Here is a 15,037-nt window from a genome sequence, read left to right as displayed (position 1 = left end):
ACAGAGCCCATGGCCAGCCCAGTAAAGCTTCTGTATGTGGAATTTGTCGGAGCCCCATACGACCCAGCTGTGATGGCTGCTCCTCCAACGTATCTTCGGAACCCATCCAGGCTCTCCTCTGATGGTGATTAATGACCCAAGCCTTTGAATGAGACTTCAGGCATGCACTCCATTGCACAGAGTACCCAGACAGCAGCAGAAGCAGCCAGAAATATATGCTACATTGCTACTTTATTTCTAACTACGCAAGACAGAAAAGAATATGTGTCTGCTCTCCGTGAGAGACAGAAAAAAAGGAAACGTCAAAGAAACAGGAAACCAGTAACATCAACATCCGTCTCCCGTGAGACTTCCAACAGTCTGGAATGTCAACAGAGTCTTGTGACTCCAAGAACTGCACAGTGGCATAACTGAAACCTAACAGAATTATATGTACAGAGGGAGTATCTTCTCCAGGGGCATTGGGTATAGGAGGTTCAAGGGGCTTCAGCCATGTAAACATGTTGAGGCAGAGGTCCAAACAAGCTGCAATATTGAGGGGCTCACATCCCCAACCATCGATGGGCACCCTTTGTGTGCCCCACCCCTGCCCCTGCCCAGAAGACCAAGAGTCAAGAGGAGGCTGGGACAAGCGAGGGGATCTTCACCTTCTCTCCTCCCAAACTCCACCTGGCAGTCCAGGAGTCGAGAGGGGCCTGGGACAAGTGAGGACAATCTTTGCCTTCACTCCCCCCAGCCTCTGCCTGGTATCCTGGCAGCCGGGAAGGGGCTGGGACGAGCGAGGGCAAAAATTGCCTTCTTTGCTCTGCCTCCTCCTCCCTGCCCTATGCCACACTTATACAAATTTCCACATTTACAAAAAGAAAACACCCAAATACATTTATTCTTCAACTTCCTTTCCCCCCTTCCAGGGTTCCTTCTAATTATTAACCTCCTACTACTGCATATTCTAATTACTCCATATAAGTTACTCCATTTAAGTATAGCTTACTCCATATAATTTATTTCCTACTTTCTCCCAACTTAATTATATACTGCTGAATTTACTTTAATTCTACTAGCATTTTTATTTGCTAGTTATCAGAAACGTTTCCTCCAGAACATCCTGCTGGATACGGATAATGGAGGATGACAGAGACTGCTCGCTCTGAGCAGCCTGATTGCCGTGAGGATCGAAGAATGGGGCTCCGGCAAAGCACCTTCTCAAAAAGAGCCTGAAGGAAAAGTTCAGGTTCTGAAGGGTCCAGTGGTGTCAAAATACGCTCTCTAGATTCTCCCAAACCTCCGTAGGTAGCTGAGAAAAATCCCAGATTGAGCTCAAACACATGGTACAATCGAAGACCCACAGCAAGCTGCTTCTTGTGCCTCTGAAGCAGTGACATCTCCAAACAAAGGAATTCAGACCAATTCGTCAAGGCAAGAAAAAGAATTTAAGGTAGTGTCAATAAAACAATTGGATCCATACTAGGGTGGCAAAGAGGAGGTCCCCCCCCCCAGACGCGGGTGTTGATCTGCATGTAAAAAATATACAGGGACTGAATTCAGAATGAGAATGAGAGGTACAGTCTAGTGATTATTTTTACAAGCATTCCAGGCGAAGAATTTCGATTAACTTGTGATTTCTCTAAAGCTCTGGATGCAGAATTTTTGTGACTTTATAAATATTTATGGCTATGGCTAAAGTAGGCAAGAAAACACCTCCATGCCCAACCAAAACACCAAGTCAGAGAAAAGGTTTAATTGTAGAAGGGGACACAAAGTCTGATTTGACAAGAATTTCATTAGAAATGAGAAAAGAGATGGGGGAGGGTATACAGAGACTGGGACAGAAGGCTGATTTTAATGTGCATGCATTTCAAAACCTATCAGCAGAAATTACAGAACTGTCACATAAAACTTCAGAATTAGAGAAAAGGGTGCAGGTTTTAAAGCTGAAAACAACCAGCTTGGAGGAATCATCTAAGAAAGTACAAGGGGAGGTAAGAGAAACAAAGAGGGAGCAAGAAAGAATGAGGGAGGACACTGAAGTAATAAAATGCTTTATGAACAGACTCTGGATGAGATCACAGTTTTGCAAGTACATCTAAAAGATCTGATTCTTAGTTTGAGATTTGCCAGAAGATACAGCGGTGGAATTAAGTGAAAGAATAATAAAAGAACTTGTGAATTTGATTGAAATGGATGAAGAAACTGTTAGAATGGCAGTGGATAAATCTTTTCATTTAAAATCAAGATATGCTAAAGCAAAAAATCTGTTGGGTGATTGTTTTTTTAAAAATTCAAAGAGATTTAAAGACAGATAATACAGAAGCATTATCAGAAAAATCTCAGGATGATGACCAGAGAATAATAATTTCGAAAGAAATCCTGATGGGACTGCTTCGGAAAGGAACAAATTACAAATATCTGACAGACACACCGTGATAAAACAAAATCGCTTTTCATTGGGAATACCCTGAGGGGGTCTCCTTTACATTTAAAGGGAGAAAGCAGAGATGTAGAGATTCCACAGAAGCAGATAAATTCTGGAGAAAAAATTAGCAGGAAAAGAATTAGCAGGAGAAAGAGCATTTGGTTTGGAGCCACAACATGAAGAAGAATCAACAGAGGGGGAGAAGAGAGATAAATAAATAAAGGAAAAAAATGGCATTGATAATCTTAATTTGGAATGTAAATGAACTCAATAAGAAAACAAAAAGGGCAGGGATTGAACATGTGGTAAAAATAAATAAATTTGGACGTGATTTGCTTTCAGGAAATGTATACAGTGGTACCTCGCAAGACGAACGCCTCGCAAGACGGAAAACCCGCTAGACGAAAGGGTTTTCCGTTTTGGAGGCGCTTCGCAAAACGAATTTCCCTATGGGCTTGCTTCGCAATACGACAGCCCATAGGGAAATCTCTGGGACAGCGGGGAAGCGCAGCGCGTCATCCCCACTGTCCTTGGACCTCCTCCGAAGCCTGGCGGCAGGGCGGGGACACCTCCTCCCGCCGCCGCCGGGCTTCGGAACGATGCCCCGATGCCGGGCGGCGGGGCGGGAACCTCTCCCCCCGCCGCCTGGCATCGGGCGGGAACCTCCCCCCCCCCCCGCTGCCCGGCATCGGGACGGGAACCTCACACCCCGCCGCCCGGCATCGGGACGATGCCCCGATGCCGGGGGGCGGGGTGCGAAGCCTGGGCGCGCTGATCTCAGCGCGCGCAGGCTTCGGCATGCCGGCAACTCTCCGCAAGCAGCGGCAGCGCTGCCGCTGCTTGCGGAGAGGTCCGCGAAGCCTTGGCCGGACAGCTTTTGAAGGCAGGCGGGGGGGAGCGAAAGTCTTTGTCCCCCCTGCCTGCCTTCCCAGGGGCTTTTAAATCGCCCCGGACAGCGGAGAAGTCCTCCGCTGTCCCGGGGCGATTTTAAAATGCCGCCCGCCAGCATTTTAAGATCGCCCCGGACAGCGGAGAAGTCCTCCGCTGTCCTGGTGTTTTTTAAAATGCTGGGGGTGGGAAGAAAAGCCCTTGTCCCCCCCCCAGCCTTCAGAAGAGGTCGGGGGACAGACCCTGGACCTGGTCTGAAGTCGGTTTCCCTAGGAACGCATTAATTGATTTTCAATGCATTCCTATGGGAAACCGTGCATCGCAAGACGAAAAACTCGCAAGAAGAAAAAACTTGCGTAACGAATTAATTTCGTCTTGCGAGGCACCACTGTATTGCGATGAAACAACAGAAGAATTCTGATCAATAAAAGGTTATTGAAATGACTTTGTAGCCTCTGACTGTACAAAGAAAACGACTAAACAACAACAACAAGGAAGAAAAGGGGGTAAGAGGTGGAGGGGGGAATGGTGAGTCAGGTGGGGTCGGGTGCCAATGTTTCACCTCAGATCGTATAAATCTTTAGCCTTTTGAAGCTTTTCTTTTGGGAATTATAGAGACAGGACTGCCTAAATTGTATAGAAATATATTTATGTATGCTACTACAGCAAGAAGAATGTTGTTGTTGTTGTTTAGTCGTTTAGTCGTGTCCGACTCTTCGTGACCCCATGGACCAGAGCACACCAGGCACCTCTGTCCTCCACTACCTCCCACAGTTTGGTCAAACTCATGCTGGTAACCTCGAAAACACTATCCAGCCATCTCGTCCTCTGTCGTCCCCTTCTCCTTGTGCCCTCCATCTTTCCCAACATCAGGGTCTTTTCCAGGGAGTCTTCTCTTCTCATGAGGTGGCCAAAGTATTGGAGCCTCAGCTTCACGATCTGTCCTTCCAGTGAGCACTCAGGGCTGATTTCCGTAAGAATGGATGTGTTTGATCTTCTTGCAGTCCATGGGACTCTCAAGAGTCTTCTCCAGCACCATAATTCAAAAGCATCAATTCTTCGGCGATCAGCCTTCTTTATGGTCCAGCTCTCACTTCCATACATCACTACTGGGAAAACCATGGCTTTAACTATACGGACCTTTGTTGGTAAGGTGACGTCTCTACTTCTCAAGATGCTGTCTAGGCCTGTCATTGCCCTTCTCCCAAGAAGCAGGCGTCTTTTAATTTCGTGGCTGCTGTCACCATCTGCAGTGATCATGGAGCCCAAGAAAGTAAAATCTTTCACTGCCTCCATTTCTTCCCCTTCTATTTGCCAGGAGGTGATGGGACCAGTGGCCATGATCTTCGTTTGTTTTTTTTTGTTGAGCTTCAGACCATATTTTGCGCTCTCCTCTTTCACCCTCATTAAAAGGTTCTTTAATTCCTCCTCACTTTCTGCCATCAAGGTTGTGTCATCTGCATATCTGAGGTTGTTGATATTTCTTCCGGCAATCTTAATTCCAGTTTGGGATTCATCCAGCCCAGCCTTTCGCATGATGTATTCTGCATATAAATTCAATAAGCAGGGAGACAATATACAGCCTTGTTGTACTCCTTTCCCAATTGTTCCATATCCAGTTCTAACTGTAGCTTCTTGTCCCACATAGAGATTTCTTAGGAAACAACCCAGGTTCATGGTTCTTACATTCCAGGTTCCTATGCAATATTTTTCTTTACAGCATTGGACTTTCCTTTCGCTTCCAGGCATATCCGCAACTGAGCGTCCTTTCGGCTTTGGCCCAGCCGCTTCATCAGCTCTGGATCTACTTGTACTTGCCCTCCGCTCTTCCCCAGTAGCATGTTGGACGCCTTCCGACCTGAGGGGCTCATCTTCCAGCGTCATAACTTTTATATGCCTGTTGTCTTTGTCCATGGAGTTTTCTTGGCAAGGATACTGGAGTGGCTTGCCGGTTCCTCCTCCAGGTGGATCACGTTTGGTCAAAACTCTCCACTATGACCTGTTCATCTTGTGTGCCCTGCTCGGCGTAGTTCATAGCTTCTCTGAGTTCTTTAAGCCCCTTCGCCACGGCAATGCTACTTGCCCCAAAGTGGAAAGAAGCAGAAGTCTCAGGAAAGGAGAAATGGCTATAAAAACTTATGGAATATATGTCAGCATTAAATGCCCATTTGCAGATAGTAAATTCAGTCCTTTACAGTAGAATGCAGAAGAAGCAACTGTGGTTGGAATAGTAACACCAAAGGTTTTATTAATAAAGCAAATAACAAAACAACAAGAGGACACTCACATCAATCTTCTTCAGCAGAGGAGCAGAGAGAGAGAGAGAGAGCAGAGAGAGGGAGGAGACATTTAAATAGTTCCCATACTCCTACATCAATTAAGTAATTAAAGGCAACCTGCAACATTGTGCAATGTGAGAATGAGATATTACAATACTAACAATATGGAGAAATGGCAAAAGTTACGGGAAGAATAAGAAATCGAGATAAGAAACTTTTTATAAAGGAATGGAAATGGTTTATTGAATATTTACAGATAAGTCGAAAACAAGTAAAAACATTAGGTGGATTATGGTAATAATGTGCAGTTTCATAAGAATATATACAGGTATTTAAAGTAGATAATTAAATAAACAAGTTAAATAAATTGCGATATGCAGATGATATTAAAAATAAATTTAAAGAACCACAGAAAGAGAGGGGAGGAAGTCAAACTTTGATGTGTTAGAATGATTGTAAAACTAATGAAATCTATAAATTGGAAAAGTATAGATTAAAACTTTTTTAAAAAGAAAAAAGATGGAAAAGTTTCGTCACGCAGCAAGGCATCTCGCCTTGCTTTCTCCATCTGCTTAGCATCCCAAGGACCCACCTCCTGAACCACTGAATGTCTCTGGCTAATGGCTACCACAGTGTATGAAAATCCTTTTTTCTGGGGTGGCAATGATATGTTGGCTACTGATGGCTAAAGCAGAATTGTCTTTCTTCAAGTATCTGGTTTTCAGAAATTTGTAACCTTCGTGAAATCTCCCACGGGTGAATACATTGTCGTATTTCTGATGATCCTCTTTACTGCGTTGACACTGCTGCTTTTCCTGCTATGTAAGTACATAATTGGCGTACTTTGCTACTACTGTCCTGGGCTTTGCTTGAATGCCAATAGCATTTCCAAAAAGAGATGGTAGGATCCAGTTTCCATTTACCCCATTTACCCGCTCTCTTTGATATCAGGGAGGGAGTTACAGCTGTCACCCATTGAAAGCAATGACACTGTTTTGTTCTCCCTGAATAAGTGAGTTCCAGCACTTGGAACAGAAGCACAGGCTAACACAAGTCCCTGGGACACCCTGGGCAATTCCCTTTCCCAGTTGCCATTCTCTGCTCCTTTCCCAACTAATCCTCATTTGCTTTGGAAGAGCCCCCATTCCTGATCCTCGCCAGCCTGACCTCTGCTAGGGCTCCAGTCCCCTGAAGGAAAGTGCTTGGGGGGAAAACAGGCTGCAGAGGATAAGGCCATGGCCAAAGTGGGTGGGTCCAGAGCCTACCTAAATATCGAGATATATGCAGGGCCTTTTTCAACCGGAATTCATCAGGACTCAGTTCCAGCCCCTCTCAGGTGGGCGCCATTGCCATTTTAAGAGAAGAAGGGAGGCATTCATGCTGAGTTCCAGCACCTCTTTTTGTAGAAAAATAGCACTGGATAGATGAGCCCTTGACCTATTTGGAGACCTAATTCATTTTTAAAGGGCACTTGAAAGTAAGTAAAGCTCGGGAGGGGGGGGGGGAATCACCTGAGAGCAGTATATGTGAAAAGGATCTAGGAGTCTTGGTTGACCACAAACTTGACATGAGCCAACAGTGTGACGCGGCAGCTAAAAAAGCCAATGCAATTCTGGGCTGCATCAATAGGAGTATAGCATCTAGATCAAGGGAAGTAATAGTGCCACTGTATTCTGCTCTGGTCAGACCTCACCTGGAGTACTGTGTCCAGTTCTGGGCACCACAGTTCAAGAAGGACACTGACAAACTGGAACGTGTCCAGAGGAGGGCAACCAAAATGGTCAAAGGCCTGGAAACGATGCCTTATGAGGAACGGCTAAGGGAGCTGGGCATGTTTAGCCTGTAGAAGAGGAGGTTAAGGGGGGATATGATAGCCATGTTCAAATATATAAAAGGATGTCACATAGAGGAGGGAGAAAGGTTGTTTTCTGCTGCTCCAGAGAAGCGGACACGGAGCAATGGATCCAAACTACAAGAAAGAAGATTCCACCTAAACATTAGGAAGAACTTCCTGACAGTAAGAGCTGTTCGACAGTGGAATTTGCTGCCAAGGAGTGTGGTGGAGTCTCCTTCTTTGGAGGTCTTTAAGCAGAGGCTTGACAACCATATGTCAGGAGTGCTCTGATGGTGTTTCCTGCTTGGCAGGGGGTTGGACTCGATGGCCCTTGTGGTCTCTTCCAACTCTATGATTCTATGATTCTATGAATCAAATGATCCAAGAATTTGCATATTTAAAGCATGTGGCAGAGCATGAGGCAGCCTGGCAAATGCAAGACTGTAGGACAAAGAGGACAGGTCTATCTAGACAACCAAAAAGCTAAAGCTCTCAAAGGAAGGCCAAACCATCTGATGACAGAAGTAACAGGCCAAATTGAAACAGGACTTCAGATCAGCAGGGCAGCCGCTGTCAAGGGCAGAGAGCAGAAAATAATAATAAATATCATATTCATGTTTTTGTTGATTTTATTTCTTATCTGCGTTACAAGTCAGCAATTTAAATTCAATATTAAAAGCAGTTTGAAACCAAGTATCCCCCCCCCCAGATAGTCAGACAATTTAATCATTTCTTTTCTGCCTACTTCATCCTTAGATCAAAAGGAACTTAAAAAAAGAGCAGAGTTTCAAATGGCAATGGATACGATTCGGACCTTTGTTGTTGGGCTTGATTCAATCCATGAAGACAAGGATGGTAAGCATTTTTTTATGCACATCCTCACTTTTGCTAGATCCTGATTAATTTAAACAGGCTTCAATTCCTCTAGTTCACTTTGGGATTCATATTGTGTAAGCAATACATATATTCAGTGAAACTCATCACCCAATAGTTTATCACTGTTTCATTGCTCAGCAGGAAGAAAAGCAGATGGTTGTGATTTTCCCACTAGAAATGCTGTCCTCCTCCCATCAAACTGTAATTCACAATGTTTGTGCTATTGCAAGATTTGTGCTACTGCAAGATTTTAGCACTAGCACAAGGGAACTTTGCCCCCACTTCTCCCTGCATGCCATCACCAAAGCTGCTCTGCAGGGTGGGGGAAACTTCACAACAGATTGGAGGGAAAGGAAGGGAACATTAGAGATACTTCATGAGCCACTTATAATATGAGAATAGGATAGTGGATTGCATGGGTCTTTGGTCTGATCCAGCTGCAGGGGTCTTCTGAGGCTTTTCATTGGTGATCTCAGCCACAGAGAATCAAGTCTGTCCTCATATTCATAAGAACCCCATTCTGGAGCTCTGCTTCTTGTTTCAAGCTAGAGATTTTGAAAAATGTTTGAAAATGGTTTCTTAATATTTGCAGATTGTTATTTCAGATACTCTTTTGCCTTGAACTATTTCAAATCTTTTAGACTTCGGAATACTTGCTGTGGCTCAAAACAAATCAGAGGAAATGCGGCATATTGCCAACAAAAATGATGAACTCCAAAAAGAAATTGGTAAGATACCTTACAATGCTGAAGAATTGTAGTACAGTGGGAACATGCCCTGATTCTGCCCCAGCTGAAAGCCCCTCCTGTAGCTGAAAACTCTTAGAGCCAGAGCAGAGAGCTGCCCTCCTTTGCATCCAGCCACCCTAGGGAAACAGAGATATTCAGTTCAACTCTCCTGACCTTTTGAATTGATTTAGTTCTATTGGGAGGAAAGAAAAGACTTCGTCATTCGTTGCTATAATAGAGACAATCAAAACAGGTCAGCTAAAAGATCTGTCCTTTATTATATTCACCCATGAGAGCCCCGCCTCTGCAGAGACAATTAAAAGAGGTCAACTGAAAGGGCACTCAGGGCCAATTGTGTCCATGGCCCAAGCCATGGGTGGTTGCGCTCTTCTTATGGCACTCCCTCCCACCAGATGTCAAGGGGGGGAAAGAACCATCTTACTCGCAGAAGACATCTGAAGACAGCCCTGTTCAGGCATGTTTTAAATGGTTGGTGTTCAATTGTGTTTTAATTTTTTGAAATTCACCCAGAGTGGTTGGGGGCAGCCCAGTGAGATGGGCAGCATATTACCAACAACAACAACAACAACAACAACAACAACAACAACAACAACAACAACAGGCAGCATATTATTATTATTATTATTATTATTATTATTATTATTATTATTATTATTATTATTATTATGTTCCAGAGATCAGCCAAAGCTCAGCAGGAGCACCAGTCAGATCAGCTGGAATATCCCCCAGAGCCATTTGGAAGCCCACTAGATCCACCCTGTCAGCTCAGGCAGGGAGACTGCTTGGCAGCAAACCAGGTGGTAAACCAACAGAATCCCTCATCAGTCCCAGTTGCCCAATGCCAGCAACACACACACTAGATTCCTGCCCCCTCTGCAACTGAACAGAGAGCCTGTAGAGAGAAAGAGAATTTTGATAAACCACAGCTACTCCCCCTCTCCATCCTTCAAGTCTGCCCTGATTCTGCCCTGAGTATCCAGGTGGAAAGAAGTAGGTGAGGTTCTTGACTGCACTCCCTGTTCCAGCTATGCCCACCCAGGTATTTACTGCAGCATCAACATGGGTTGAAGAGTTAATGTTTTTCTTGTTTTAAGATTTCTGAGCTTCCTAGATGAATATATGTTACCATGCGGCGACAGAATTGAATTTAACAAAAATAACTGAAATCTGCACAGGCATACAAGGTGGTTCCCATTAAATTCCCTATCTTGAATTTGAATATGAGGCTGAACTTGAATTCCCTATCTTGTTTTCTTTTTCTCTTGTTCCTCCATATCTGGCTTGACTCAAAGACCTCCTTATTGGTAACTTGAATGACGGTTGGATTATATATCAAAGGACAATGTATTTCCTTTCTCGTGAACAAGACTCATGGGCAGATTCCAAAAAAAAATGTGAGAGGGAAGGTGCCCAGCTCCTTTCTATGGAAACAAGGGAAGAACAGGTGAGCATCAAAGCTAAGTATAGGAAAGGTAGGGGATCTTCTGGAGCCAAAGGGCTCCTATCATCACTATCCATTTAGGAAGGTTACATCTACTTGTACGCAGCCAAGACAGCAATGCCATCAGTCAAGCCAAGGGGTGGGAGGGGCAGGGAGAGCTGCTACCATCTGGGACTCAATAAGGTTTCTTGGAGCTGCTGAGCTCTAATAGAATGAAAATGGCAGTCAGGATGGAGATCGAGGAGGAGGAGGAGGAGGAGGAGGTGTAGATACTACAGAGGCATCTATCTCTTGGATTCTCTGTAAATTCTTCCTCTGCTCTTTGAGATGTATTGAGTGCTTAGAAAAAAATGGCTTCCCTCACCACGCTAACCTTCTAGCAGGAGAGTATCATGGAGATGACTCTAGAGGAGCTTGGAAGGTATATCCTTTTCCCAGCCCTTTAGCTCTGGCACAGGGGCTACTGGGGTGCTGCAAGGCACAGACATGTGTGAGATCCCATCATCATGCCATCAAGCATACCACAACTGGACTGATTCCAGTGTCTCTGGAACCAACCATCAAACATGGATGCAGAAATTGGAGTATTTGACACACAGGTCACTGTCCTGCTAGGTGGTTCCAAGACCAACTGTTCTATGGCACCGTCATTTACAGTATCTGGAAATTATAACTGTGTCATGACTGGAAGACATATGTAGCCAGTCTCGGTGAGGGCAGGTGAAGTTCCCCTTCACTACAATATTTCCTCTTTGGGATGCTTCCTTGATTCCATCACCATCTTCTTCGTCATTCATCATCATCATCATCATCATCACCATCAGCATCATAATTTTGATCAGGGGGACAATACCACAACCACAATACGAAATTATAATTGGAGATGGGAATACAATGTATAGTTTTGATCACTTTCCCCCCAAAATTTGGATTGGGTCTTCAAATGTGATACCTTCTCCTTTCAAAATGTGTTTGTTTTATGCCTGTTGAATTTCTGTAAAGGGCTATAGTCTCCCAGAGAAAGGGACATTGTCTTAAAATATTTTATTTGTTCTTCCTCAACACCCCTACCCTAGTATTTTATAAACAGGGAAGTACAAAAGCGTAACAAGTTTTATTGGTTTGGAGTCTTTAAAGACTCGGCAACAAAGAAATGGAGATGGCTGGCAGGAATAGAGGCTATAATCACGTAAGTTTCTGCAGAAACATTTGTTAATGGCATGCATTCCAAGAAGTTGCAGATTCTGTTTACGTAATTGACCCTTTCCCTCTCCAAATATATTTTGCCATGCACTTTTCTCTACTACCAAAGACCTACATATGTACTCCTCCACATCATTGCCCAGATGAGTGGCTGCTGCTTCTCACTAGGTTGCAGAGGCAGGAAGGCTCCTCTTCCTGCTTCTCTAACCTAGTGAATGTGGTGATTTGGAAGAGGCTGAAGGCATGCTTTTAAATGGTTTGTGCTGCTTAGTTCAGCTTCAAAAGGACTTGCAGGAACCTAAAGCCGAGCAACACTGTCAGCTGGCAGTTTAAGATAGTTCATGGTTCCCTTTAAGTATCTAACAACTCTTTTCAGCTTGTGTTGATGCATTGATAAGGTCAGAGAAGATCTCGCTCATCCACAGTTTGGTAGTAGAACAGGTAGTCCGGATTAACAGAGGGTCACCTTCTATTTGTGCAATGTCTCCTGGTATAAAATCCATTGACATTCATCTCTATTGATGCACCCAATACCAACCACTAATCCTTTTTGGCAAAGGTATTGAGTAAACTTTACAAACGGGCCGTGGGGTTGTATAATACTAGCTGGGAAATTAAACCCTGTATGCCAGCGGTTCCCAGTTAGCTAAGTACTGCAGACCCCTTCGTTTTCAAAAGCCACACCGTACCTTTGAACATTTTGATATCTCTGTAGCAGTTTTTGTTATGTGAATGACATGATGGAGCCCCTGGGTGGGTGGTCCGTGGACCACCAATTGGGAACCACTGCTGTTTTTGATCTTAGACTTGATCAAAGGGCAAATCTCATAGAATCATAGAATCATAGAGTTGGAATAGACCACAAGGGCCATCGAGTCCAACCCCCTGCCAAGCAGGAAACACCATCAGAGCACTCCTGACATATGGTTGTCAAGCCTCTGCTTAAAGACCTCCAAAGAATTAGACTCCGCCACACTCCTTGGCAGCAAATTCCACTGTCAAACAGCTCTTACTGTCAGGAAGTTCTTCCTAAGGTTTAGGTAGAATCTTCTTTCTTGTAGTTTGGATCCATTGCTCCGTGTCTGCTTCTCTGGAGCAGCAGAAAACAACCTTTCCCCCTCCTCTATATGACATTGTAATGAGTATGGGGTTGCTCGTGCGTAAGCTGCCGCCTCTCCAGGCTAAATTGCCTTGTTAAACCTTTCTGTCTGGACATCCCTTCTCTTCGTGGCTGCCTCAGTCACTAGCAGAATCCGTCAGTGGGCGTTTCTTAAACCCTTTCCAACATAAAAGTTGTTTGACGCCCAGTCTCCTCCTACTCTCCCTGCGTGGAAGGCTTCTGCGCAGGGAGGGCGTGGGTAGCGGAGGACCTGTGCTCTCCCCGCTGGTGTCCAGTGAAGAGTCCTGGAGCCCTCTCTCCGATTCCCCCATCTGCCCCCCTTTATCCCTGGTGTTGCGCTGATTTGCTTCCCCCTCTGCTGAGCTGCCTCTCTCCCTGCTGGGCCCTTCTCCAGCATCATTTGAGAGCCTTCCCTCCGCCTCTAGCTCCGATGTCAGTTCCCTGACAGACATCCTTTTATATATTTGAACATGGCTATCATATCACCCCTTAACCTCCTCTTCTCCAGGCTAAACATGCCCAGCTCCCTTAGCCGTTCCTCATAAGGCATCGTTTCCAGGCCTTTGACCATTTTGGTTGCCCTCCTCTGGACACGTTCCAGTTTGTCAGTGTCCTTCTTGAACTGTGGTGCCCAGAACTGGACACAGTACTCCAGGTGAGGTCTGACCAGAGCAGAATACAGTGGCACTATTACTTCCCTTGATCTAGATGCTATACTCCTATTGATGCAGCCCAGAATTGCATTGGCTTTTTTAGCTGCCGCGTCACACTGTTGGCTCATGTCAAGTTTGTGGTCAACCAAGACTCCTAGATCCTTTTCACATGTACTGCTCTCAAGCCAGGTGTCCCCCATCTTGTATTTGTGCCTCTCATTTCTTTTGCCCAAGTGCAATACTTTACATTTCTCCCTGTTAAAGTTCATCTTGTTTGTTTTGGCCCAGTTCTCTAATCTGTCAAGGTCGTTTTGAAGTGTGATCCTGTCCTCTGGGGTGTTAGCCACCCCTCCCAGTTTGGTGCCATCTGCATATTTGATCAGGATGCCCTTGAGTCCATCATCCTAGTCGTTGATAAAGATGTTGAATAAGACCGGGCCCAAGACAGAACCCTGTGGCACCCCACTAGTCACTCTTCTCCAGGATGAAGAGGAACCATTGATGAGCACCCTTTGGGTTCGGTCAGTCAGCCAGTTACAAATCCACTGAGTGGTAGCATAGTCAAGACCGCATTTTACCAGCTTCTTTACAAGAATATAATGGGGCACCTTGTCGAATGCCTTGCTGAAATCAAGGTAGGCTACATCCACTGCGTTCCCTTCATCTTACCAGGCTTGTAATTCTGTCAAAAAACGAGATCAGGTTAGTCTGACATGACTTATTTTTCAGAAATCCATGCTGACTATTGTTGATCACAGCATTCCTTTCTAGGTGCTCACAGACTGTTTGCTTAATGATCTGCTCCAGAATCTTCCCTGGTATTGATGTCAGACTGACTGGGTCTTAATTATTTGGGTCCTCTCTTTTCCCCTTTTTGAAAATAGGGACAACATTTGCCCTCCTCCAGTCTGCCGGGACTTCGCCTGTTCTCCAGGAATTCTCAAAGATGACTGCCAGTGGTTCTGAGATCACATCTGCCAGTTCTTTTAATACTCTTGGATGCAGTTCATCTGGCCCTGGAGACTTGAATACATCTAAACTAGCCAAGTATTCTTGTACTATCTCCTTAGTTATTCTGGGCTGTGTTTCCTCTGCTGAATCATTTGCTCCAAATTCTTCAGGTCGGGCACTGTTTTCTTTATCGGAGAAGACTGAGGCAAAGAAGGCATTGAGGAATTCAGCCCTTTCTGTGTCCCCTGTTTGCATTTCACCATCTTCTCCTCTGAGTGACCCCACTGTTTCTTTGTTCTTCCTTTTGCTACGGACATACCCATAAAAGCCTTTTTTGTTGCTTTTAACCTCTCTAGCAAGCCTGAGTTCATTCTGTGCTTTAACTTTTCTACATGTGCTGGCTATTTGTTTTAATTCCTCTTTGGTGGTTTCCCACCTTTTCCATTTTTTGTACACATCCTTTTTAAATCTTAACTCAGTTACAAGTTCTTTAGATAGCCAGCCTGGCTTCTTTAGGCACTTTCCATGTTTCCGTCTCATTGGTATTGCCTGAAGTTGTGCTTTTACTATCTCCCTCTTAACAAACTCCCAGCCATCATGAACTCCCTTTCCTTTTAGTATTACTGTCCA

The 15,037-nt window shown here is 44.7% G+C and overlaps 1 protein-coding gene across 2 annotated transcripts in view; it reads left to right on the top strand.

The window, feature by feature from the left end:
* The window catches only part of LOC114604612 (CD209 antigen-like protein C), a 40,784-nt gene that overhangs the window by 23,719 nt on the left and 2,028 nt on the right, over positions 1 to 15,037 (top strand). For both annotated transcript variants that reach the window (XM_028744879.2, XM_028744877.2), the window contains exons 4-8: positions 6,292 to 6,402; positions 8,171 to 8,269; positions 8,932 to 9,018; positions 10,332 to 10,483; positions 11,557 to 11,669. In XM_028744879.2, the coding sequence (XP_028600712.2) occupies positions 6,292 to 6,402; positions 8,171 to 8,269; positions 8,932 to 9,018; positions 10,332 to 10,483; positions 11,557 to 11,669 (562 nt within the window). The remainder of the gene's footprint in view (positions 1 to 6,291; positions 6,403 to 8,170; positions 8,270 to 8,931; positions 9,019 to 10,331; positions 10,484 to 11,556; positions 11,670 to 15,037) is intronic.

The sequence above is a fragment of the Podarcis muralis genome, chromosome 9 (assembly GCF_964188315.1).
Source record: "Podarcis muralis chromosome 9, rPodMur119.hap1.1, whole genome shotgun sequence".
Classification (NCBI taxonomy): domain Eukaryota; kingdom Metazoa; phylum Chordata; class Lepidosauria; order Squamata; family Lacertidae; genus Podarcis; species Podarcis muralis.
The sequence above is the reverse complement of the archived record's forward strand: the minus strand, read 5'-3'. Positions and strand labels throughout refer to the sequence as shown.